The sequence below is a fragment of the Tursiops truncatus genome, chromosome 5, assembly GCF_011762595.2.
Source record: "Tursiops truncatus isolate mTurTru1 chromosome 5, mTurTru1.mat.Y, whole genome shotgun sequence".
Lineage (NCBI taxonomy): Eukaryota > Metazoa > Chordata > Mammalia > Artiodactyla > Delphinidae > Tursiops > Tursiops truncatus.
Window position 1 is genome coordinate 75,408,644 of NC_047038.1, and position 24,568 is coordinate 75,433,211.

At 38.9% G+C, this 24,568-nt stretch overlaps 2 protein-coding genes and 1 long non-coding RNA gene across 8 annotated transcripts in view; 1 reads left to right on the top strand and 2 right to left on the bottom strand.

The window, feature by feature from the left end:
* Positions 1 to 1,949, bottom strand: part of AASDH (aminoadipate-semialdehyde dehydrogenase) — a 41,417-nt gene extending 39,468 nt beyond the window's left edge. For 2 of the 5 annotated variants that reach the window (XM_019928132.3, XM_073805296.1), the window contains exon 1: positions 1,526 to 1,718. In XM_019928132.3, coding sequence (XP_019783691.2) covers positions 1,526 to 1,537 — 12 coding nt within the window. In that variant the 5' untranslated portion in view covers positions 1,538 to 1,718. The other 3 variants (XM_019928134.3, XM_019928133.3, XM_033857067.2) reach the window with 2 other exon arrangements.
* A 117-nt stretch (positions 1,950 to 2,066) lies between these two features.
* On the top strand, positions 2,067 to 3,092 carry LOC109548833 (uncharacterized). The gene is made up of 2 exons (XR_002174977.3): positions 2,067 to 2,450; positions 2,818 to 3,092. It is a non-coding gene; the product is annotated as an uncharacterized lncRNA (long non-coding RNA).
* A 5,721-nt stretch (positions 3,093 to 8,813) lies between these two features.
* PPAT (phosphoribosyl pyrophosphate amidotransferase) overlaps positions 8,814 to 24,568 on the bottom strand; it is a 37,049-nt gene continuing 21,294 nt past the window's right edge. Inside the window, exons 2-12 of one of the 2 annotated variants that reach the window (XM_033857072.2) lie at positions 23,596 to 23,662; positions 19,005 to 19,211; positions 17,877 to 17,989; positions 17,628 to 17,773; positions 17,027 to 17,099; positions 16,045 to 16,196; positions 15,451 to 15,578; positions 14,267 to 14,488; positions 12,947 to 13,067; positions 11,101 to 11,188; positions 8,814 to 9,400 (exon numbers count right to left, since the gene is read on the bottom strand). In XM_033857072.2, coding sequence (XP_033712963.1) covers positions 9,205 to 9,400; positions 11,101 to 11,188; positions 12,947 to 13,067; positions 14,267 to 14,488; positions 15,451 to 15,578; positions 16,045 to 16,196; positions 17,027 to 17,099; positions 17,628 to 17,773; positions 17,877 to 17,989; positions 19,005 to 19,211; positions 23,596 to 23,662 — 1,513 coding nt within the window. In that variant the 3' untranslated portion in view covers positions 8,814 to 9,204. Of the gene's footprint in view, positions 9,401 to 9,435; positions 11,189 to 12,946; positions 13,068 to 14,266; positions 14,489 to 15,450; positions 15,579 to 16,044; positions 16,197 to 17,026; positions 17,100 to 17,627; positions 17,774 to 17,876; positions 17,990 to 19,004; positions 19,212 to 23,595; positions 23,663 to 24,568 lie in introns of those variants that run through there. The other variant, XM_033857073.2, reaches the window with a different exon arrangement.

Sequence of the window (24,568 nt, forward strand, 5' to 3'; positions counted from 1 at the left end):
CGCCACAACTGCTGAGCCTGCGTTCTAGAGCCCGCGAGTCACAACTACTGAGCCCGCGCACCACAACTATTGAAGCCCGCATGCCTAGAGCCTGTGCTCTGCAACGAGAAGCCACCGCAATGAGAAGCCCAAGCACCACATCGAAGAGTAGCCCCTGCTCACCGCAACTAGAGAAAGCTCGCACGCAGCAATGAAGACCCAACACAGCCAAAAATAAATAAATAAAATAAAATAATTTTTTAAAGTTAAAAAAAAGGAAAATCTGAAACAGTATTTCATCAAAGAAACTTTAGGGATGACTGAACAACAACAAAAAAACTTCACAACTCCTAGTATTTCCTTGAAGGTAAAGGTGATTTTTGTTTTCCCGCTGTGAAATTTATTTTCTGGATTTCAAAGCAAATAAGATTTATCAAACAGTCTATTTTAATTATTCAAGTTTTTTATTTCTTTATACTTATTTGAACTCATTTCCCTACTGATTCATCCATGTCATTTAATCAATATCAATTACAGAAAATAAAACATTTCTAAAGAGAGCAAAATGAACCAATAACTGCTGACACCCATAAGGTTTGGAAATGCTATGATTTCTAAACACAAAATTTTAAAATATAAAATAACTTTAGTACTTACAGTCTTTTCTATAAATACTAGCTCTTTCTGTGATGCACAAGATAAAATTTGTAAGCTTTCCTCATACACACAAATGACCATTACGTAAATATAAGGAAAGCTTTTCATAACATGCACTAAAATTATGGGAATGAGTCCATTCTGCAAGATGCAGTTAGTGCAGAAGGGGACCTTCTGCTTCCCTCTCCCCAAATGAATAACAAGTTGCCTATACTACAGAATGTATTATACTAAAGCATTTTAACAAAAACTTATAGTCCACACGGAAAAAAAAAAGCATTGTTTTAATGCAAAAACACATCCAGCAGTTAATTTTCCACAGGAGGACAATCTAATTAATATACTATAATCTAAAATCCCTTGACATCAAAGTAAGGGGCAAGATTATAAAATGGATTAAATTCTTTTTAAAAAAGTCATTTTTTATGACAAATTACAAGATTCGCCACACATATCTATACAACAATTAAGATGTTTTTAAACTTTTAATTGCCAGTTTCCCAGTGTCTGCTATAGAGAATTAAGGCAAAATCTATTCTTGTTGTCTAAGGTTTTCATTTTCATTAACTGAATCATAAATACATTCGCTCCAATAGAGAATTTTATAATAACTGGATGCCCAAACATTTCTGGGACCATATAAGAAGGGGGCGGGGGGAAGCAAAATCTGATAAACAGATTATATATGTAATGGGATCATTAAGTTTTAAGATATTTGCTACTTTGTATCTGTAGAGGCTGCTACTTTAGTTATCAGAAGTCTCAGGGGCTCTTCCCAGGTTATTGGCTATTTTAAAGACATAAATAATCTAAAAACTTTTTTTTCCCGTATCCACCGGCTTCTTAACTTTCACTAAGCAACTACGTTTAATAACAATGCACTTTATACCTTCCAACACATTTTTTCAATTGCTTTTCGAAACCACGCTAACAAGACAGGGTAGGCTTATTTCCATTCGAAATAAGGAGCAGAGGGTCTAAGGCAGGGTGAGGGGAGAGCACACGGGTCGAGTTCAGCTTTTGCACCACTCCATCCCTCCAGACACCACTGATTCAACTCCGAGGCCCGGCGGTTGCCCGGAAGCTAAGCAAACCTGTGCGCCGTCAGCCGCAGGCGTCTTCGTACTTCGCCTCCCTCGCACGTGTCCCCAGTGGATACCGCCTCCTGCCGAGACCCACTCAGAAGGCGTAGGGGTGAGGGGGTAGCGGGGAGGTCCGAGCCCGTCCGGACCTTCTCCCGACAATCCAACCCCAACACTTCTTCACATACAGCGAATAAACGAACACCTTAAAGCCGGCCCACCGCGCAGCCCACCGGGCTCTCGACTTCCTAGAAATCTTCCCCGTCGCCTTGCTGACGTCAGCACGAGCGACCCGGGGCAAGCAGCGTCCTGCTGCCCCGCCCCTTCCCAGAGCTGCGGAGCCAATGCGAGAGAAGTGTTGTCTGCTTTGCTGGCGGTTCTCGTTTCAGATCTCAGGTGCGGCCTTGCTGGGTTTTGGACAGGGTTTGCAAGGACTTTGAAGTTGACCCGGTTGGAGTCGTACCCTTTCATATTTGCCAAGAAACTCCGGGCAAGAAACTTTAATTCCAAGCAGGTGTCTCCTCGTTCACAAAGTGGGGATAAAGATATTACGTAGAGTTAACGTGAAGAGCGATGAAATCATTGTGAAATAAGAGTGACTGGACTTAATGCGTTGGACTTTTTTTTATAACCTGCCCTCCACTGTGGGGAACTGTTCAACAATAAAGCCTGCAAACGAAGTCCCTGTCATAAGTAGGCTGACATTTTAATTGGAAGAGATGAATTTAAACGGTAACTAAGAAAATTTTAACTTTCAAACAGCTATAAAGAAAACAGGTCTGAGGAGAGTTACTTAAGCTATACGCTGAATAAAAATCTGTTTTTAAGGGAATTTTAGTTGGAGGCGTTTAAGTTAGTTATCTAAAATGTCAACAGCAATAATAGTGATATTTTTTAAAGCTACTGTGCGGGTAGCAGAGAGGAAATTGAAACCGAGTCCCCCCTACTGAGTTTATGATTAATCTCTCCCTCCACAACTGTATTCCCTTTCTTGTCCCCTCTGACCTCAATCCTGTGTTAACTGAACACTAATCAAAGTCAGATGAGTAAGACTGCTGTTGTTGATAACATCGTTAATGTACTAAAATTGCTGTTGTAGATACATGCATCATCATTAACATACAAACTCAGGATGTTTCTCCAAGGCAAGATGAGCTCGCAGACCTGTATCACCTGGCCAGAATCATAAACTGGAGACAACCTGACTCACAAAACCATGATTAAGAAATGTAAGAAGACTGTGATTAACCCCAGTTTCTTTGTTCTTCCCCTTTAAAACGTCCCTAACTCAAAGACCAAGATGGGGTGGATCTGAGATCTATCTGCCACTTCCTTGCTTGGCACCCTGCAAATAAACCCGTACTTTGCTGCAAACACCTGCTGTCAAAGAGTTTGGCTTTCTGCACCCCGCACGCAGGATCCCTTGCTCAGTTACAAAGTGATCAGGGTTTTGGTTTTGTTTTGGCTAGGGGAAGGACTGAGGAGGCAGCCGGGCATCAATAAACGATACATGAAAAGGCATAGGATGCTTTCGTTTCCTTAGGTGTTGGTGGCAAGGAACTGTAGCAGTAATCCAAGCAAGACATACCTCCACTTGCCCATGAGACTTTCACCAAGTTGTACTATGGGTCTTTTATTTGGGGAGGGGCCACTCAAAGGTGTCTCTTTGTTTCTATATTTGGGAATGACACCATTATCCACCCAGTGAGACAGTAAAGAAACCCTAGATATCCACTCCCACCCAACTTCTTTTTTACCCTCCTGTATGCAATTAGATCCTACGTCCTCTACTCCCCAATCACTAGGCCAATGCCCAGCTGTCTATATCAGAATCGCTTGTGGTAATGTTAAACAACACAGATTCCAGATTCCTGGATCTCCATCCCAAGAGGCTCTGAATTCATTTTCTAGTGATGGAGGGGCCTGCAATCTGCATTCCTCCCCTGCCCCCCATCTGCATTCTTTAAATGATAACATCGTCATCTCCACTACTGCTATCTTAGTTCAGGTCTTCTTGGTCAGTGTTTCCCTAAAGCCCTTCCAGTCTTGCTTGGCTACAGTAGACTCTGAACTGCTGCCAGGATAATGTCTGTTTCATTATTGAAAATATCATTTTTCAATTCTGATATTAATGATAGCTTTTTTAGTTTTTTTCCCCCCTTGCAGTCTCTATTTCTTCTGTCGGTTTTGGATTCTTTCATGTTAGAGGCTTCCACGGGTGTCTGGTAATAATCATTGATTATCTGATCATATTTAAAAGTGGGCATTTAAAAGCTGATTGGAAGCTCTGAATCCGTGGAGCAAGTGTTTTGAAAATCAAGTGAGAGAAAAGGGCTGCAGGGGTGGGAGGAGGGTCTCAGAATTCAGTATAAAATTTTTCACTTAATTCTATTGCAGGTGCCTGATGTCCTCCAAAGACCCTCTGTTTTACTCTCTCCCAAACAAAACGGCCTTCAGAGTTAAGCTTAAGGGTGATGGGAGGTAGCATAAGGGTATAACTCATTCCTAAGTGAATTTCCAATCCTTTTAGTTACCATCTTTACCCCTGCTTCCAAACGCCAGTTTCTCAGTTTTTAAGGGTGCTCTATGATGTAAATAGGATTGCTTATTGGCTTTGCTCACTGCTGGTTTAGTCTAGCTTTTCCAAATCAGCCGAGCCCTTTGCTTTTTTGCTTTTTTAAAAAAATAAATGAGGGCTTCCCTGGTGGCGCAGTGGTTGAGAGTCTGCCTGCCGATGCAGGGGACACGGGTTCGTTCCCCGGTCTGGGAAGATCCCACATGCCGCGGAGCGGCTAGGCCCGTGAGCCATGGCCGCTGAGCCTGCGCGTCCGGAGCCTGTGCTCCGCAATGGGAGAGGCCACAACAGTGAGAGGCCCGCGTACCGCAAAAAAAAAATAATAATAAAAAATTTAAAAAATAATAATAAATGAGTTTGTTTATTTATTTATTTATTGGCCGCGCCATGCGGCATGCGGGATCTTAGTTCCCCAATCAGGGATTGAACCCATGCCCCCTGCAGTAGAAGCGCAGAGTCCTAACCACTGGACCGCCCAGGAATTCCCTGAGCCCTTTGTTTTGATTTTAAAATTTTGTTTCTGTTATCTCTTTCGCTCTATCCTTGAGAGTTTGTGACTCTAAAAATCCCTTCACTGTCATTTTCAGGGGGTCTAAGAGGGAACAAATGTAGAAGACTACGTTCATTTTTACCTGGTAATCTAGAGCGAGCATTCTAAAACATACACCAGAGCAGTAACAGCATTCTCCTGCTTAAGAAGCTTCAGTGGCCTCTCATTGCCTGCATGACATTCAGACTCTAGCAAGGTAAACAAGATAGTTCGTTATCTTTCTAGCCTAATCCCTCACAGTTGGCTACTGCTTCCTCACCCCATGCTCCACATTCCCCACACCTGGTACTGTAAGAGCCAGCTATAATAAGACCCTAGTAAGTCTTCTGAGCCTACCAAACCCTTATCAAGTTTCCACACCTGTGCTTTGGCTGAGTCACAGGCTGAAAAACCCTTTCCCTCCCCACACCTGCTTGATCAACATTTATTCCTCTTATGAAAACAGTTCTAACATCACCTCCTCAATGCCTTTCTTCAAGCCTTGTATGAGAATTTACCTATCCTCCTCCAACCCCCATCCCATAAACCTAGCATACTGCTGGGAAAATCAATTTGCCATGGGCCCCGAGTGTCCCTGCAAATTTTTGCTGGGTACACAAAGAATGCAAGGTACTGACTGCTCTTTATCCAGGTCATTTTTCAGGGCTGTTGGGGGTGATCAATCTTCAGAGCTGAGGTAATGTCTTCCCCAAGCAGCAAGCTTTCTTCCACTTACTGTAAAAGGAATGAATCCCCCCAAACTTAGTATTCCTTTCCTGTAACGTAACCCACTGTGTGTGCAGACATCCATCTATGTCTATCTTAGTTACCCGAGGGGGACTTAGGAGGCATGGAGGATTGACAGACATGAAGCTCCGGCTACTGCTTTTGCCATGAGTAATGAAGTTCTCTTTGACCCAGGAATCTCATGTCCGCTACCACGAAACAGTAACAAACTGGCTTATTAGATTTTAAACAGGGTACAAGCCTTCCCAAACGGTGACTTACACTTCTCATACAACCTGTAACAGCTGCATTATTTCCAAGTCTGTCTTCATTTAATCCCTTCTTGACAGCAGAGATTCATGTGTTTTGCACCTGTTTCCTGAACTATCTTTTTACTGTTCCCCATCTATTTACTACATCATTCCAATTCCCAACAAGTATCAAATGCCTGCCCTAGTACCTTGCTGATCCTTTGCACATTTATTGGTACATTCTCATTTCACTGCTTCTCTTCAGCTACTTCCCAACTCATCTCTCAGTTGTCAATGTCATTGTTTCTTTTGAAAATAAAAATTATTTCAAAAATAATTCTGAGGGACTTCCCTGGAGGTCCTGTGGTTAAGGCTCTGCGTTTCTATTGCAAGGGGCACGGGTTCGATCTTTGGTCGGGGAAGGTCCCGCATGCCACGCAGCACGGCCAAAATAAATAAATTAAAAAAATAAAAAATACGCTTAAAAAATTTCTAAACAACAACAACAAAAAAATTTGAAAACCTTTGACCCTACCCCAAGACAAGGTTAGGTCCCTGTTATGTGCTCTGGTAGCACTGTAGCCCACGTCACAGTTGGGACAGGAGTGTGTGATTTACTCTAAGGGAGCTCAGCTGCCCATGGGTTCATTCAGGTTTGGCATTTTTGTCAGGTGATTGTGAAAGAACGGAGGGATGAGGGAAGTTAGGCTCTTTGCAAGAGTGAGCCCGTTCAAGTTCTCTAGAGGGAATTCCCTGGCGGTCCAGTGGTTAGGATTCTGCGCTGCCACTGCAGAGGACATGGGTTCGATACCTGGTTGGGGAACTAAGATCCCGCATGCCGTGGCCAAAAAAAAAAATTGATGTTGCCGTGTTGAAACAGGTTGGAGACTCTGGTAGGGTTTCTAGGGTGCAGTCTTGAGAATTCTATCTTCTTCTGGAAACCTCAGTCTTTACTCTTAAGGCCTTCAACTGACTGGATGAGGCACACCCACATTACGGAGGGTAATCTGCTTTACTCACAGCCTACTCATTTACATGTTCATCCCAGGTAAAAAAAAATACCTTCCAGGCAACGTCTAGACTGGTGTTTGAACAACGTGGCACCAAAGCCTAGCAAACTGAAACATAAAATTAACCATCACATCTAACATACCATCAGTGGAGCCAAACAAGCAATCTTCAATGATTGAGGTAGAGTGCAGGCACCCACTTGCGTCTCCGTTGTATAATCATTTTCTGTTTGTCATAGTGCAGTGAGAAATTCTGATTCACTCTGTTATAAAGCAGAAACTAATGCACCATTGTAAAGCAATTATACTCCAATAAAGATGTTAAAAAAAAAAAGAAATTCTAAAAAGGTTAAAAGCATTGGTTCCTGCCATCCAACAAATTCTCAGCTACATGAGAAGACAATTTCTGCACACAAAAACATAAATTTACATGGCATTTTTTGCAGTTTTCTCTAAAACGTCTGAGTGAGCAGTTTTTTTCTGAGAGGGCTGGATTTTCTTTTTGACCTCTTTATGAAACACGAAGGCAATTTTCCTTAGAGGAGTTGACTACACCCTACTTGAAACCCTAAGAAAGGCATCAGAAACGCAAGTACTTGAGTTAATCATATTAATATGATGAACTTAAGTCTACCTGTCAGAGCAAACTTTGCTAGATTCCAGGGAAGAAATAGAGATAATATCTAAAGTTGGTACAGTAAGAAGTAAATAGTATGAGCTAATTGTTTAAAACATAGAGATTAACAACAGAAAAAATATTTAAATGTGGATGCACTACAGAGGACTGGAGAGGGCAGTGACCTCTTTATTTTCTTCATTTTTAACTATATGCATGTATTATTTTGATAGTTTTTTTTAGAGGTAGGACCCTGGTATCTTTATTTTTAAACAGACTGTTTTTAAAAGTAGTTTTAGGTTCATAGCAAAATTGAGAAGGTACAGGGTTCCCATATGCCCCCTACCCCCGCATAAAATTATCTTCCCCGTTATTAATATCCCCCCCGGAAGTAGTCCATTTGTTACAGGTGATCATTACACTGACACATCATTATCACCCAAAATTTATAGTTTACATTAGGGTTCATTCTTGGTGTCATACATTCTACAGATTTGGACAAATATATAATGACATGTATCCACCATGATAGTAACATACAAAATATGTTCACTATCCTAAAAATCCCCTGTGCTTCACCTATTCATCCCTCTCCCCACCAGCTCCTGGCAACCACTGATGTTTGTTTGTTTGTTTGTTTTTTTGCGGTACGCGGGCCTCTCACTGCCGTGGCCTCTCCCGTTGCGGAGCACAGGCTCCGGACGCGCAGGCTCCGCGGCATGTGGGATCTTCCCGGACCGGGGCACGAACCCGTGTCCCCTGCATCGGCAGGCGGACTCTCAACCACTCTCAACCACTGCGCCACCAGGCAAGCCCACCACTGATCTTTTTTATTCTCTCCATAGTTTTGCCTTTTCCAGAATGTCATATAGTTGGAATCATACAGTATGTACTCTTTTCAGATAGGCTTCTTTCACTTAGTAATATCCATTTAAGTTCCCTCCACATCTTTTCATGGCTTGACGGCTCATTTCTTCTCAGACTGAATAATATTCCATTGTCTGGATGTACCACAGTTTATTCATGTACCTACTTTATTTTTATTTTTAAAAGTACTCCTCCCCAACACACACACACAGTTTGGGAATCTAAGCCTCCTCTTCTGTGACACCTTCCCTATTCTTGCTAGTGTCTCCACAGAACTTGGCACTAACATAGCGCTTACTTAGCACTGCATTTCTATTTACTTTATTTGTCCCTCCTACTCAGCCAGCAGTTTTGCCTGGTTCATAAGAGATAGTCTATTTACTGAAATGCCTGAACCAGAGAAATAAGATATGACTAGCTGGCGCCAAGAATGGATCCTGGATGTGACTGTCACTGTGCTGCTCACTATAATGCAGTACCTGAAAGTCACTATTTAGAAAAAGTACACACAGATATTTCAATGTACTCATTACATGTATTTGTCACCAACTCATCACAAGGAAGTCACAAAAAGTAGGCTTAGTTTAGTTCACAATATAGATCCTGTGAAAACACATTTCTCATTTGCTCTGCAGTTTACAATACCTATAAAAATTTAAAGCAGTTAAACAACATTTGAGATTACACTGGTATAAAATTGTAATTCACACTTCAGAAACTTGTGAAATAAAAGGCCATGATGGAGAAAGAGTAAGAAATTTGTAGAATTACCAAACTGTCACAGTATCATTTTCCTTTATGAAAGCATCTCAATAAAACAAAACTATGGAAAACACAAAAGTCATATCAGAGATTTTGGTTTAGTACTTTCCCTGAGTCTCTTGTTTTTAAAAAAATCAAAGTAAGGCTGGTTCAAAACTGACCCATAAGGTCTTGCCTCCTCCATATGCTGCCATGAGGAATACATTTAAGGCAAGAGGCTATACACACAAATGGTCCCAGGGCTTTATTCAGATGCCAGTTTGCTTGTGGTACCACCACAGGGTTATCTGACCCACTGCTGCCTGCTGCACATGGGCTTAAAGAGCTGTCAATGTTTTCTCTTGGCCTGCCATGATACAACACATGAGACTAAATACCAAATGAAGACAAAAGATTATGGTTATTAATAAATATTACAATTCTAGGTGGATTTGGACACTATGTACACCAAATCATAGTAATAACACAGAAACAAACACTTTTATGTTTTCAAAATCTTACATAAACAAGGGTTGAGGGCAAGTCATTTTAAAGTTTTAAATCTCAGATGTTAAAAAACAAACAAAAACCTTTTAAAAAATCTAATTCATTAGATCCCAATAAAACAAAGTAGAAAAAGTGATACGTTCATGCTCAGAATTAGATGAGCATGCTAACTGAAAAAAGTTGTTGTCTCCTTGTTCCATAAAATTGGCCCCTACAATGTTTCTACTTGATCATCTCATTGCATACACAGTATATTTGCAAGTGATCAAGCACTTCATTAAAAAAGCATATAATCAAATTAAGGATAAAAGGTTTGTTAGAATCTAAAGAATTATTTTTTACTTCAAATGTACCAGGTTACTTGCTGGGCTTCTACTATAAGGGCACTAAGTAGTATGGATCATACTTTCTAGTCAAATGTAGGAAAATATTTTGCACAGCCATGTTTTTACAGTCATTCTCAGAGCATCTCAAAGATAGGTTGCAAATTACTGCTGTATGTCTCCCTCTTGAAATCTCAATTGCAGACCAATGGCCAACATCTCAAAAGCTAATAATCACGCACTGTCTTAAAACTGAGGGGTGGAATAATGGCTCTAACCACCCAAATAACTGCTGCAAGTTATTTAATTTACTAATATAAGCACCTCATCGCACAGGTGGGGAAAGTGAGGCACAAAAAGGTGTTTCTTCTGTTTTTTGTTTTTTTTAAAGAGAACTCTTGATGCTAGGTAACTTTGGGGTATAATGGATTCAAGGTTTGCATGAAATGCTATACTTAACTCACATGTCCTGTTTGCATCACAACACCTTAGTCTAACCTCTTACAAACTCTTTAAAGCATGGACCTGGCAAATGCCACTGACCACCTACCTTCTCTGACCAGGTGAAAAAGTCTAGCCAATGCTTGAGCGAAGAAAAAGAATACCACATATTGTTGTTTTATATGTAATTAGCAAGGTTCAATTATGAAAATATTCCATAACTGAATTTCCATAACTCTCAAACATTCCACAAAATTCTCTAAGAACCTGTGGGAGAGTAGAGTACCTGGCAATCCTCTCTTGAACAGAAATTTACCGATTCGTTGCATTACTGTTGATGATCTGAAGTTAAATGTATACGATTTCTAAAAATAAAAGTACTAAACTACTAAATAAAACTGAAAGGATCATCCAAGTTCCTAGATAATACCAAAATATTTATCTAGGATTACTAAAGAAATCATAGCACTTTGGTACCCTTTTCAGAGAAAAATCTCAAAACTTATAACACAAGCATGTGGCATTTCACTCTGTACCGAGTAACAGTAAATGGAGGTGTAACCACTATAACTTCTCCACTAACTTTGTGTTTTGAAACATCGTGTCTGCCCCTAGCAGCTACCATTCCAGTTCCACAGGGTATTTTCCAGTCAGACAAGCTGTACAATGATCGTTCTTTTCAAAACATTCCAGACCATTCCCATTTTCTTGAACAATAACATCTTCCTTTGTACAATGACCGTTCTTTTCAAAACATTCCAGACCATTCCCATTTTCTTGAACCATAATATCTTGCCTTTTCACTTTTTGTTTTTTAAATGTTATCCCTTCTTGTACAGATGCAACCAGTCCTTCTACTGACAGATACACAACACTGTTTGCTCCTACGGGGGAAAGACAGGGAAAAAGGTCATGAGACTTCCTTTGGAAAGGAAGAATTGCCTTAACAGAGAATAGTTACAAACAGAAAAACATAAGCCAAAATAAAAATTTCTCCTTTAGCCCCTATCTCTCTCTTTTTTTTTAATTTTTAAAAATTTATTTATTTATTTTTTGGCTGCGTGGCTTGTGGGATCTTAGTTCCCTGACCCGGGACTGAACCCAGGCCCTCGGCAATGAGAGCTGGAGTCCTAACCACTGGACCACCAGGGAATTTTCTCCATTAGCCTCTCTTAAAAAAAAACGGCGGGGGTGGTGGTGGCTGGAGAATCAGTAAAACTCAGGGCCTTTATTATTTTTTTTTAATTTTAAATTGGAATTTAAGGGATAACAATTTAAAATAGCAGTGGAGGATTTAAGTCTAGAATGGCTTCAGAAGGCTTTAGGAGTCATTTTCTTGAATAACAGATCTTGAAGTCCGAAAGACTTCAGATTTAAGCTCAAGGTCACTTACTTTTCCTAAGACATTTTTTTCCAGCTATCAGATAAGGGAAATATTGCCTAATTGTAGCAGTTTTGTGATGTTATTATGATAATATAGATATGTTCCTGGCAAAGAGTGAGTGCTCACAATATATCAGTTGGCTGACATTCAAAATATTTAAGTGGGGGGCTTCCCTGGTGGCACAGTGGTTGGGGGTCCGCCTGCCGATGCAGGGGACACGGGTTCGTGCCCTGGTCCGCGAAGATCCCACATGCCGTGGAGCGGCTGGGCCCGTGAGCCATGGTGGCTGAGGCTGCACGTCCGAAGCCTGTGCTCCACAACGGGAGAGGCCCCAACAGTGAGAGGCCCGCGTAACGCAAAAAAAAAAAAAAAAAAAAAATTTAACTGGGGACTTCCCTGGTGGCACAGTGGTTAAGACTCCGCCTGCCAATGCAGGGGACATGGGTTCAAGCCCTGGTCCGGGAAGATCCCACATGCTGCGGAGCAACTAAGCTCGTGCGCCACAACTACTGAAGCCCGTGCGCCTAGAGCCCGTGCTCTGCAACAAGAGAAGCCACCGCAATGAGAAGCCCGCGCACCGCAACGAAGAGTAGCCCCCGCTTGCCGCAGCTAGAGAAAGGCCCGCACACAGCAACGAAGACCCAACGCAGCCAAAAATAAAATATAAATAAATAAATAAATTTACAAAAAAAAATTTAACTGGTAAGGTACAGGTATGACCAGTCAAGAGAAACAACAGCTGTAAACAATCAGTGTGGAGGTACCATACATGGATGAACATGTATGTGATATTTATAGTTTATACCTCACCTGAATTTGAAAGGCAAATGTCTTATCAAGGATAACCTCCATCTCCAAGACTTCTGACCTCATTATTAAAGATAAGCCTACATAAGCTTTTCACTTTTTGATTTGTACTCACATCCAAATTATTCTATTAGAATCTGTGGTGAAATTACTTTTGTTTTTCTTCTGATCTGACCTTTGGGAGGCTTTAACTGATTAGCAGTTTTCTCTACTAGGAAAGCCTTTCTTCCTTCTTCTCTGATCTCACCTTAGCCTAGCTCTCCATCACAGCATTCACTATGGTGTCCACACATATCAGGCTCTTTCACTATTCATCTGTTCAACACATACAACATTTACTTTCAATAAACACTGAACACTGTTTTTTATTAAAAGTGTAAAGATTGACAAGCTTGGATTTTCTGTTAATAAATGAATAAAGATAAAAGTTTATAGAAATTGTAATACCTACCTAGATGATCTGAGATATGCTCAAATTCTGGTTTATTGGCAATAAGCTCTTCTTTTGTTGGTATGTTTATTCCCATGAAGCATGGATATCTAATTGGTGGTGAAGCTACGCGAATGTGTACCTTGGAAAGAAAGCATTTCACACATTCATTAGTTTGACATTCACTGTAAGAACAATTAGGCAAAATTCTGCCATTGACAAATACGACATAAAATTGTTTTACAGAATACTTTAACGACATACGGGTAATAAAGCATACTAAAAAATTTCTTTCACTATAATAGGTGGAAAAGAATCCTATAAAATCATGTGATATACATATAGAACTCCAGTGTTCTAAAAGTAATTCTACTTTTAGAATTAATTCATTACCAAGAATCCTACTTAAGCAGCCCTGTCCTAGACTCCAAAGTGTCCTGAACAAGAATTTCAAAATGTTAGCCACTTGTAAAGGGTTCTTTTTACAGAGATGCCCATTGTTTCCTTCTGTCACCTACTAACAAGGACATTTCTTTCTTCTGATCTGTCATTTCTCATTTATTATATTCCTAGGACCATCTTCATTTTTTCCTCTAACACTTGAATGACACTTTTGCCTACCTCTTATTTAACCTTTTTAAAAAGAAAAATAACATCTACCAGGATATAATAAAAACCTTACTACTACTACAAAGAGCTGTGTTTGTCTATTTTTTTATCTATCATTATTTTCTGCCTTTTGTCAGGAACATTTACACAGCTGTAATCAGTGTCTACATTTACTTTTTACCTTTCTTGTAACAGCAAAGATTTTCCCATGTTTTGCAGTCTTCATAATTATAGTTTTTAATGGTTGCATCGTATTTCATCATACTGATGTATCGATTTACTAAATTATTTCCTGCTGGTAGATATATGAGCTATTTCCAGTTCTTTTGTTTGTTTATTTGTGTCTATTCTTTTTTACTATTGTAATGCTTTCTAAATAGACTGTCATACTGCTTTCTATACCATTTTCTCCACAATAGATTTTATTTCTAAATCTGATCAACTATTAGCTGTAAATGACATCTCACTTGAGTAATTCGAATTACTGAACTATTTAGTTAGAATAAGCTTTGAGATTTGAAAATATAAGCTAATGTGTCAAATTTCTTACACTAGGATTGCTTCCATATCTTCAAAAAGAAAAAGTAATCAATACTCTACAAATTTAAAAGTATTCTATTTTGTGGTTTGTTAGTTTTAAAATTAGGTTTATAAAACTTTTAACATAAAATTTTCATGACTATCATATTGTAATTATTGGTGCTTTAGGATAGGTGTTTTAATATTACTTACCTCTTTTGCACCAGATTCTTTGAGCAATTTGATTATGGGTGAAATGGTATTGCCTCTCACAATTGAATCATCTACAAGAACAATTCTTTTGCCTTTAAAGTTGTCCGACAATACTCCAAATTTTTTCGCAACACCAAGTTGTCTTAATCTCATGTTTGGCTGAATGAATGTTCTTCCTACATACCGGTTTTTACATAGCACCTCCACATACGGAAGCTCACACTGACAGAGAAGGAATAAAAGTACAATGAGCAGCACATATACAGAGAACTCTAGGGTTCTGTTTTCTCTAGGTCATGCTTCCGTTATAACATCTACGTAAAAAATTTTAAATGTGGTTGTTATTCTGAGCTCTCCATCATCAGATTATAATTTTCCTTCACTATTTAAACTGTAGGGAAGAAAAGGCAAAAAGAAAAATTATTGAAAGTCCTCTACTTAGTAGGAAAAATAACTCATTTTGCTAGAATTTGTAATGCTTCTTTCTTAAACACATATTATTTCTCTATCTTGGAAAAGAACACCAAGAATGTGAACACATGACAAAGAATAAATCACTGTCAGAAAAATTCACATATTTAAAAATTGTCAGCAGGAAATGAATTAAAACCGGTAGGCTAAGGAGATATTTTCTGAGGGACAGGAGGTGACTTATCCATCTAACAAGGTAATACTTCTCTAAAATGTATGCATATTATTTCTTTTAAAAATTCACAAACTAAACTTTCCAACGTAGTGAATGTTGGGTATTATACACCAGGATCACTATAATTACATATCCTACCTGGTTATGAAAAATGAAATTAAGCATAGTACTAAGAACATTATACAAAATTAACATAAACAACTTTATTATCACCCACACTCAGTAGGGAATAAATACACCAGTGGTTTGTGAAGGTACTTAATAATAAGCAAATATTACCACTAAATTCTACATATAGTCATGATATTATTTTTTTAAAATGAAGGGGATCGTTTTCCTAGTCTTTGGGTAAACTTTTTGTGGACCCATTAAAAAATAGTGCCACTGAATGAAAAGGCTGGAAAATAAGTAACTCTTGCAAAAGAACCAACACTTTCTTTTTCCTTACAGTAAATTGATGAGTTTCTCTTTATATACATGGACTTCTAATCTCAGTGCTAAATGAGCAATTCACTGTGTGTTAATTAAGAGAAAATACCTTTGCTGCGTAACCAAGGGCAGCAGGCGTAGCAGATTCCGGGACAGTGCTAACTAAATCCGCATCCACAGGGGCTTCAATTGCCAGCTGCAGACCACAACGGTATCTTACTGTGTAAACCATTTGGTCTGGAATGTTTGGAAAAGGAAACAAATTTTTACTTAGTATAATATAGTACAGCATATCACTATTCTAAGAAACTAGCTTGTTAGAACTCTACAGAATTGAGTGTGCAGCAACAAAGACTCAATACAGCCAAAAATTAATTAATTAATTAATTGAAAAAGAGAAGCAAGACAAAAAAACACTAAAGTGGAAACACATAAACTGGGGGAATTCACTCTTTAAAAAGAGAATTAACCTTAATACATATCTGAAAATCATAATCCTTACTCCTAAAAGGAAAACAAAATCCAAGAGTCAGATGAAAAGGAAAAACTGTGACCTTTTATGACTTGTAAGCTCAGTCCCAAAATTCACAACATATAACTATGTGCCTTCAAAGAACCAGGTAAGCCTTTGGGCCCAAGAATTGTCATGTTTCAATGAGGTAAATAATAGATTTATATCAATAGTTAGAGATACTTTACTTACCTTCAAATATACTATCTGGTCTTGCAAAATAAACATATTCAAAGATACAGAAAGCCATTGGGTTTCCTTCAGACCTTGGTATAATATCAAGAGTTTGGATATTATGTCTGGATATTTCCACAATTTCTCCAGGCAAGATTTCACGGTAATATCTTGGGAAACAATATTAAAGAAGACTAAAAATAAACCAGTCAAATTAAGGCAAATTATCTGTTATAAAGCACACAGAGTCCCTTCCCTTATAAAGGAAAAATGGCTCAATTTAAAATAAAGTCTATTGGCTTAAAAAATTAAAAAATAGTATTCCTGGGCTTCCCTGGTGGCGCTGTGGTTAAGAATCCACCTGCCAATGCAAGGGACACGGGTTTGATCCCTGGCCCGGGAAGATCCCACATGCCGTGGAGCAACTAAGCCCGTGCGCCACAACTACTGAAGCCCACACCTAGAGCCCGTGCTCCCCGACAAGACAAGCCATGACAATGAGAAGCCCGCGCACTGCAACGAAGAGTAGCCCCTGCTCGCTGCAACCAGAGAAAGCCCACACACAGCCAAAAATAAAAACAAATAAATAAATAAATTTTAAAAAAGAAAAGTAGTATTCCTCCAGCAGTAATTTCCATAAATCTGTTACCCCTAAATTCAAATTTAGAATTAAAAAAATTAAAAGCCCTATATTTTATTGATTTTTAAAAGCATGAAGTCTAAAGAGAACATTTTTATCCTGGCTTAAATTTTTTGCTCATAACTATTACTTGTTGAGGAGATTCTTCCTTTCTAAAATAAGTCTCATGGTATTTTGAAAACAGGATGCCAGTTCCAGGATTAGAAGGTATTACTGGGACATTAATGTCAGTGCAACTGCTGAGCACAATGCACAAAAGGAACTGCATTTATAAACACGTATTCTTGCAGACATCAGAAAAAAAAAATTTTTTTTTATCCATGTGGAAAAAGTTGATGTGCTAAGTGAGATAAAACTTACCTTGCACCAATAGATAAAAAGCTACAAGATTCTGAAGACACCACCCATCCTTCTGTTTCTGAAGACTTTTTTTCTGTAAATCACAAGACAATCGATTCAGTTACTGAATTCAAGAAATTTTAAAAGAGGCTACATATTTCAAGAGAACAGCTAAACACCAAATAGATAAGCAAAAGAGCTCATAGAATATCCATTACTATGACTTTAAGAGCATATGGTTCCTCATTTGACTAGAGCCAAAGATAAAATTAATAATCCCAAGATTCCTTCAAACAATATGGTTTCATGGCCTGAATAAGACATCTGATAAGTCAAAAAGAAAATCGCTGAAATCATACTGCACAAATGAAAAAGCTGGGCAAAGGATATGAATAGGCCACTCAGACAGGACAAAACAGGAACGTCCACTAAATATATTAAAAATGGCTCAGCTCAGAAATACTCAAGGAAATGTACTTTGAAAACGAAGTGTCATTTTTTTCCTTTTTACCTAGCTTTTACTCAATAAGCTCCTTATATCTACAGATTTCAGGGTGTGCCAATAGTAGGACAATGACTTGGGAAAGCATTATAAAATTATATTTCTTTTGAAGTTCATTACCTTTATCATTTATATCAGATACAGGAATAAGACGACCAATGCACAGAGGACGATTTCCATAAGGATCTCGTACTGCATAAATCACATCTCTGTGCATTATAATCAGAGAGTATGCTGTGGGTGCTTCCTTCATTAAGTTTTTAATCCTGGAATCAATTAAATAATCGAATGAATAATTTTAGTTACAAACACATGCAAGACCAAGCTCTCATTACCAGACCTGCACACTCGGCCTACTTTTACCATTACCTTGCCACCCAGTCTGGGGTGTCATCTTGTTCCTGAGGAGGGGTATACGCCAGTAACTGGGTGATCATTTCGCTATCAGAACTTGTTGACAGACCAATACCGTGACGCAGAAGCTATTTGGAAAGGAGAAAAGTTGCAGTCATTAGAGGGGAAGCTTTAACTCACCCCTCACCCAATAGCCTGCCATCACAGAAAGAGATCAGGCATCCTGTAGATGCTCAGTTAAGGAATCCTGCATCCTACCAATGGTAGGTATGTATGCATAATAACGGAGAACCGCTGCTGGAGGCAATGGGAAGTCTCTGAATCTTTTCAAACAGGAAAAAAAAAAGTGCTTTAGGAGGTATACAGGAAAGCTTTTGAAAACTAAGTTTGATGGAATGTAGACCTGCAGTGGGTGGCTGGAGGAGGGGGACGGAGAAGGCATGAGGGTTTGGGATTATGGTTCTAACTTTTTCAGCCCTCGACACTCCTGAGAGAAAGGACACATTCCTGTAAGAGTGGCACACTGCAGTGCAGACTCTCAACTCAGGTTTTTTGGTGGTGGCGATGGTGGCTATCCATCCTCACTGATCATCCCTGATGCAGCGAAATGTGTAGAGGTGAAGTCTAGCATCTGGGTAAGGGGTTAGGCGAAAAATAATGCCCTGGGTATTGTTTAGAATGGAATTTCTAGTGGTACCTCTAAATAGTGAGTTTTTAAATAATTTTTACTTCATATTTATATTTTTTAAATTGTCTGAATAAAAATTTTTTTTTTCATTTCGGAGCAAAAAAACTGTATTATGGTAACGACAATGGCAGAGGCTAAGAAGAGGGCAGGACAAAGTTCTGGGAATACTTAAATCAATTTTACAAATCTCAACTCCAAAGCAGTGCATCAGAATCACCTTAGGAGCATATTAAAATGCAGACTCAGCAACCGGCCCCTCCCCAGACTCTAGCGGGCGGGGGTGATCTCTTAGAATTTGTAATTATAACAAGTACTCCAGCTAATTCTGATACAGTTGTTCTTTGAAGTTAGATAACAGGTAGCAACAATAGGGTAATACCCTTTTCCAAGCTCCTCAATAACTTCTTTTCAGTAATTTATTACAACCATGAAAAGCATTAAAAAAAAAACCTTACCTTTTTCCTTAAGCGAGCAGCATTTACCAATTCGCCATTATGTGCCACAGCTATTTTCCCATGAAGTGTTTCAACAACAAAGGGCTGGCAATTTTCTAATTCACAGTTTCCTTTAGTGGCGTACCTCGTGTGTCCAATTCCAAGATTTGAAGTATATAATTTCTTCAAATTGTCTTCAGTAAAGACGTGATTTACAAGACCCATTCCCTTGCAAAGTCAAAGTAAGAGCTCATTTTAGGGAAAAAAACACTAGTAGCATTTTTATATGCCTTTGCTCAGACAATCCCAAATTAGAAAATGAAGTTCACTTAATTTCTCTGTGCTGCAGAATTCTAATCTTAAAATTTTAACAAAGGGGGTGGGCTTCCCTGGTGGCGCAGTGGTTGAGAGTCCGCCTGCCGATGCAGGGGACACGGGTTCGTGCCCCGGTCTGGGAAGATCCCACATGCCGCGGACTGGCTAGGCCCGTGAGCCATGGCTGCTGAGCCTGCGCGTCCGGAGCCTGTGCTCCGCAACGGGAGAGGCCACAACAGTGAGAGGCCCACATACCGCAAAAAAAAAAAAACAGAAAAAAACAAAGGGGGGACTAACCTAATTCTAAGAACTGTGATGCATTAAAATATATATTTGAGGTGAAATTCACATAACAAAATTAACCATTTTAAAGTGAAAAATTCAGTGGTATTTAATGTGGTCACAATGTTGAAGTGCTTGTTTTATAAGATACTTTTTGATAAAACATTGAAGAACAGATGTACTAAGCGTTAACATTTGTCAAATACAATAAACTAAATTATTTGTAATTTTAAATTAAAGCATGTTAAAGTATTCAAATAAATGACTTGTCTGAGTCAGTCTAGCAAATCATCACTGGGAGAGAAATAAAAATAGTAATGACAAATAGAAGTGGTTGACCCTTGAACAATATAGGCTTGGACTGCACAGGTCCACTTTTTCATGGATTTTTTTCAATAAATATATCAGAAAATTTTTTTGGAGATTTGCAACAATTTAAAAATACTTGGCAGATGAACCATGTAGCCTAGAGTAACTGAAAAAAATTAAGAAAAAGATGGGTATGTCATAAATAAAATATATTTAGATACTAGTCTATTTTACCATTTACTACCACAAAATATACACAATCCTATTATAAAATGTTAACATTTATCAAAACTTATGCACACAACAAACACAAACCATAAACTGTGCTATTTGCTGTTTCGAGAAATGTAAACAAACATAAGGGTGCAGTGTTACATCATAACTGCATAAAGTGAACTGCAGTCCGTACTGTAATACTGTAATAATTTCAGAGCCACCCCCTGTTAATATTGCAGGGAGCTCAAGTGCTGCAAGTACGCACTTAAAATTCCATGTGACACTAATCCTCTCCGGGTGAGCCCTTCATCTCTACCTCAAGTTGCCTATTGCAGTAAAAAGTCTCCTCTCCCAGTTCCTGCGTATTTTTCTTCGTGTTTACTGCAATACAGTAAACCTTGAGTAACACCGTGGAACCCATTCAAAGTGCCACTAGTGATGCTGAAAGTGCTCCCAAGAAGCAGTCACGACTTTACAAGAAAAAGTTGAATTGCTTGATGTCTACTGTAGATTGAGGTCTGCAGCTGCAGCTGCCCCACCATTTCAAGGTAAATGAATCCAGCATAAAGACCATTGCAAAAAAAAGAAAAGGAAATATGTGAAGCCGTTGCTGCAGCTATACCAGCGGGCACAAAAATCTTGCACTTTTTGTGAAATACCCTTTTATCTCATATTGAAAATGCAGCTTTTATGTGGGTGCATGATTGCTATAAGAAAGGCGTACCTATCTAATATGATTCAAGAAAAAGTGAAGTCATTATATGATGGCAATGCAAAAGGAAGGTGAAGGATCTAAAGCTGCAGAATTAAATGCCAGCAAAAGATGGCTGGATACTTTTAGGAAGAGATTTAGCTTAAAAAATGTCAAGATAACAGGAGAAGTGACTTCTGCAGACCAAGGGGCAGCAGGCAAGTTCCCAGACAGCATTAAGAAAATCATTGAGGAGAAAGGATATCTGCCTGAACAGGTTTTTAATGCAAAAAAAAACAGGTTTTAACGCAAAAGTGACCTATTGTGGGAAATAAAATACCACAAAGGACATTTATCAGTAAGGAAGTGAAGCAATGCAAACACCAGGATTTAACGCAGTAAGGGATAAGCTAACTCTCCTGTTTTGTGCAAATGCAGTCAGGTTTAGGATCAGGGCTGCCCTTATCTATAAAGCTGCTAACACCCCCTCCCCCACCCCGAGCCTTAAAGGGAAAAGATAAACAGCAGCTGCTAGTCTTTTTTTAAAAAAATAAATTTATTTATTTATTTTATTTTTAGCTGCATTGGGTCTTTGTTGCTGTGCACGGGCTTTCTCTAGTTGTGGCGAGCAGGGGTTACTCTTCGTTGCATTGCGCAGGCTTCTCATTGCGGTGCACGGGCTCTAGGCATGCGGGCTTCAGTAGTTGTGGCATGCCGGCTCAGTAGTTGTGGCTCACAGGCTCTAGAGTGCAGGCTCAGTAGTTGTGGTGCATGGGCTTAGTTGCTCCACGGCATATGGGATCTTCCTGGACCAGGGCTTGAACCCATGTCCCCTGCACTGACAGGCGTATTCTTAACCACTGCACCACCATGGAAGTCCGGAGGCTAGTCTTTTAACACATGGTTGTACAACAAGAAAACCTGAACAACAAGAACACTTTTTCTGGACTGGTTCCATCAATGCTTTATCCCTGAAGTCAGGAAGTACCTTGCTAGTAAGGGATTGCCTTTTAAAGTTCTTTTGATATTGGACAACGCCCCTCCCATCCAGAACCCCATGAGTTCAACACGGTCAGACCCAAGTGGTCAAAGTGGTGTGCTTGCCCCCAAACATACCTCTAATTCAGCCTCCCTATCAGGGGATCATAAGGATCTTCAAGGTTCACTACACAAGGTACTCTATGGAGAGCACTGTCTACGCCATGGAAGACAAACCCAACAGAAAGAACATCATGAAAGCCTGGAAGGATTACACCACTGAAGATGCCGCGGTTGTTATAGGAAAAGCTGGAAAAGCCGTCAGGCCTGAAACTATAAATTCCTGCTGGAGAAAACTGTGTCCAGATGTTGTGCATGACTTCACAGGATTTACGACAGAACCAGTCAAAGAAATCATGAAAGAGATTGTGGATATGGTAAAAAAGTAAAAAAATATAAATAAATAAAAATGGTGGGGGATGACGTGAAGATATGGATCTTGGAGAAATTCAAGAGCTAACAGTCACCATACCAGAGGAATTAACAGAAGATGACTTGGTGGAGATGAGTGCTTTCGAACCAGTGCCAGATGATGAGGAATAAGACACAGAAGAAGCAGTGCCAGAAACAAACTGACACTCTGGCAGTAGGGTTCCGATTATTCAAGACTCTTTTTGGACTTCTTTTACAACATGGACCCTTCTATGATACAGGCACTGAAACTAAAGCAAACCGTGGAACAATTGGTACCACATAGAAACATTCTGGGAGAAATAAAAAAAGCAAAAAGTCAGACAGAAATTACGACATATTTTCATCAAGTTACATACAGTGTACCTGCCTCTCCTGCCTCCCTTTCCCACCTCTTCCACACCTGAGACAGCAAGACCAACCCCTCCTCTTCCTCCTACTCATTAGGAATGAAGACTACTAGGTTGAAGTCCTTTATGATGATTCACTTCCACTTAATGAAGAGTGAATCATCAACATACTGTACAGTTAATAAACTTACCTGTTGTGGATGTGTGAGAGTCTTCTTGTGAAAATCTAGTAACTGTACAGCAGAAACCATATGAGACATGTTGGTGTCACCACCATCACCATTGCCTAAGTAGTCATTGTGTACAACATCATGTGGAAGACCGGTATTAAAGTGGATAGCCCATCTTTACATAGGCATAAAGTGAGTGATATTTTATAACGATTCATTTATTAGTGTATAGGCTAGGCAACCATAAAGCAATCATATTGCTTCTTCTTTGTTACCAATGCATGAATTGTTATACCTATAAATATGAATTTTTTCACATTATCTTTTCATTTTTGAGGTCTAGTGTTAGTAATACATATAACATCTACAGTGTTCTGTATTAAGACTACATTAACATAGGTACCGACAGAATTTATCTTGTAAAAAGACAACATAAGCTTATTGTATCGATAAAGGCAGTACTATACTGTAAATGTATTTTCTCTCCTTTATGATTTTAATAATATTTTTTCTCTAGCTTACTTTACTGTAAGAACGGTATATAATACATATGACATAAAAAATATGTGTTAATCAACTGTTTATGTTATCAGTTAAGGTTTCCCGTCAACAGTAGGCTATTAGTGGTTAAGTTTTGGGGAAGTCAAAAGATATATGCAGATACTGGACTGAACGAAGGTCAGCGTCCATAACCTGCATTGTTCAAGGGTCAACTATATTTCTAATTACAAATTATTTTTATTCAAAGTTCCTCCCCTCACCACTATATACTAATTATCTTCGGGCTATTGTTACCTTTATACTCAACATTTTTTAATGCTTAAATATACCTTGTGTGTTTTGAATGTTGGTATCGAATTCCCATCACTGGTCACAATACCAGCACTCTCCTGACCCCTGTGAATATAAAAAGGTATCAGCTGTTAGATTTACCCCATTGATAAGCTTCTTAATGACTTTTATGAAACATACTTTTCTCAGTAACATCCATGAACTCAGTCTTACACCACATTAAATGCTACTAGCACTGGTGCCACTTCCACTCATGATGATGACAATGACAACGATTAGCAATAGCTGCAGATGAGACTGAGTTCTAACTAATACGCCAGGCACTGTCCTAAGCATTTACATGAATGATCTAATTTATTAGGCTTTGAAAACAATCCTCTGAAGTAGGTACTATGGTTACCATTCACATTTTACAGAAAAGGACAACACTAAAGAAACAGAAGTAACTTGTCTAATGTCACACAGAGAATGGTGGCACAGCCAGGATTAGAACACAGACAATCTGACTTCAAAACTTGTACTTCTAACCTCTGTATTATGTGACCTCTAAATAAGGTTGAGTATGTAGATATAAATAAAAAGCTCCAAATAAAGTAGCAGGTAAAATGCTTGTGGGTACTGGAATTATGAACAAAATTAATTTTTTTGTTTTGTTTTGCTTTTTGCACTCACCAAATTTTTTCTGTCAAATATCTATCACTTTTGTCTTCAGAAAATAAATGCTACTTCAAAAAAGCCCAAGCTGATGAGACACTCTGTATCTCATTTCCTGCATTAGTATTTTTAGGTGATGATACAAAGAAAGCCAGAAGCTAGGCTTCCTAGCTAGGTAGGGTAACACACTCGTAAGACTCAGAGGATCTGCACCACAGTGGAGTACAAACTCAAAAGATACAATAAAGGTTCAAAGTGCTCAACGATTTTTAATAGTTCTGAACAAGTGCTATAAATACTAGATGTTTATTAACAAATTTTTGTTCCAAAGAATATATATCAGGGTAGAAATAAAAA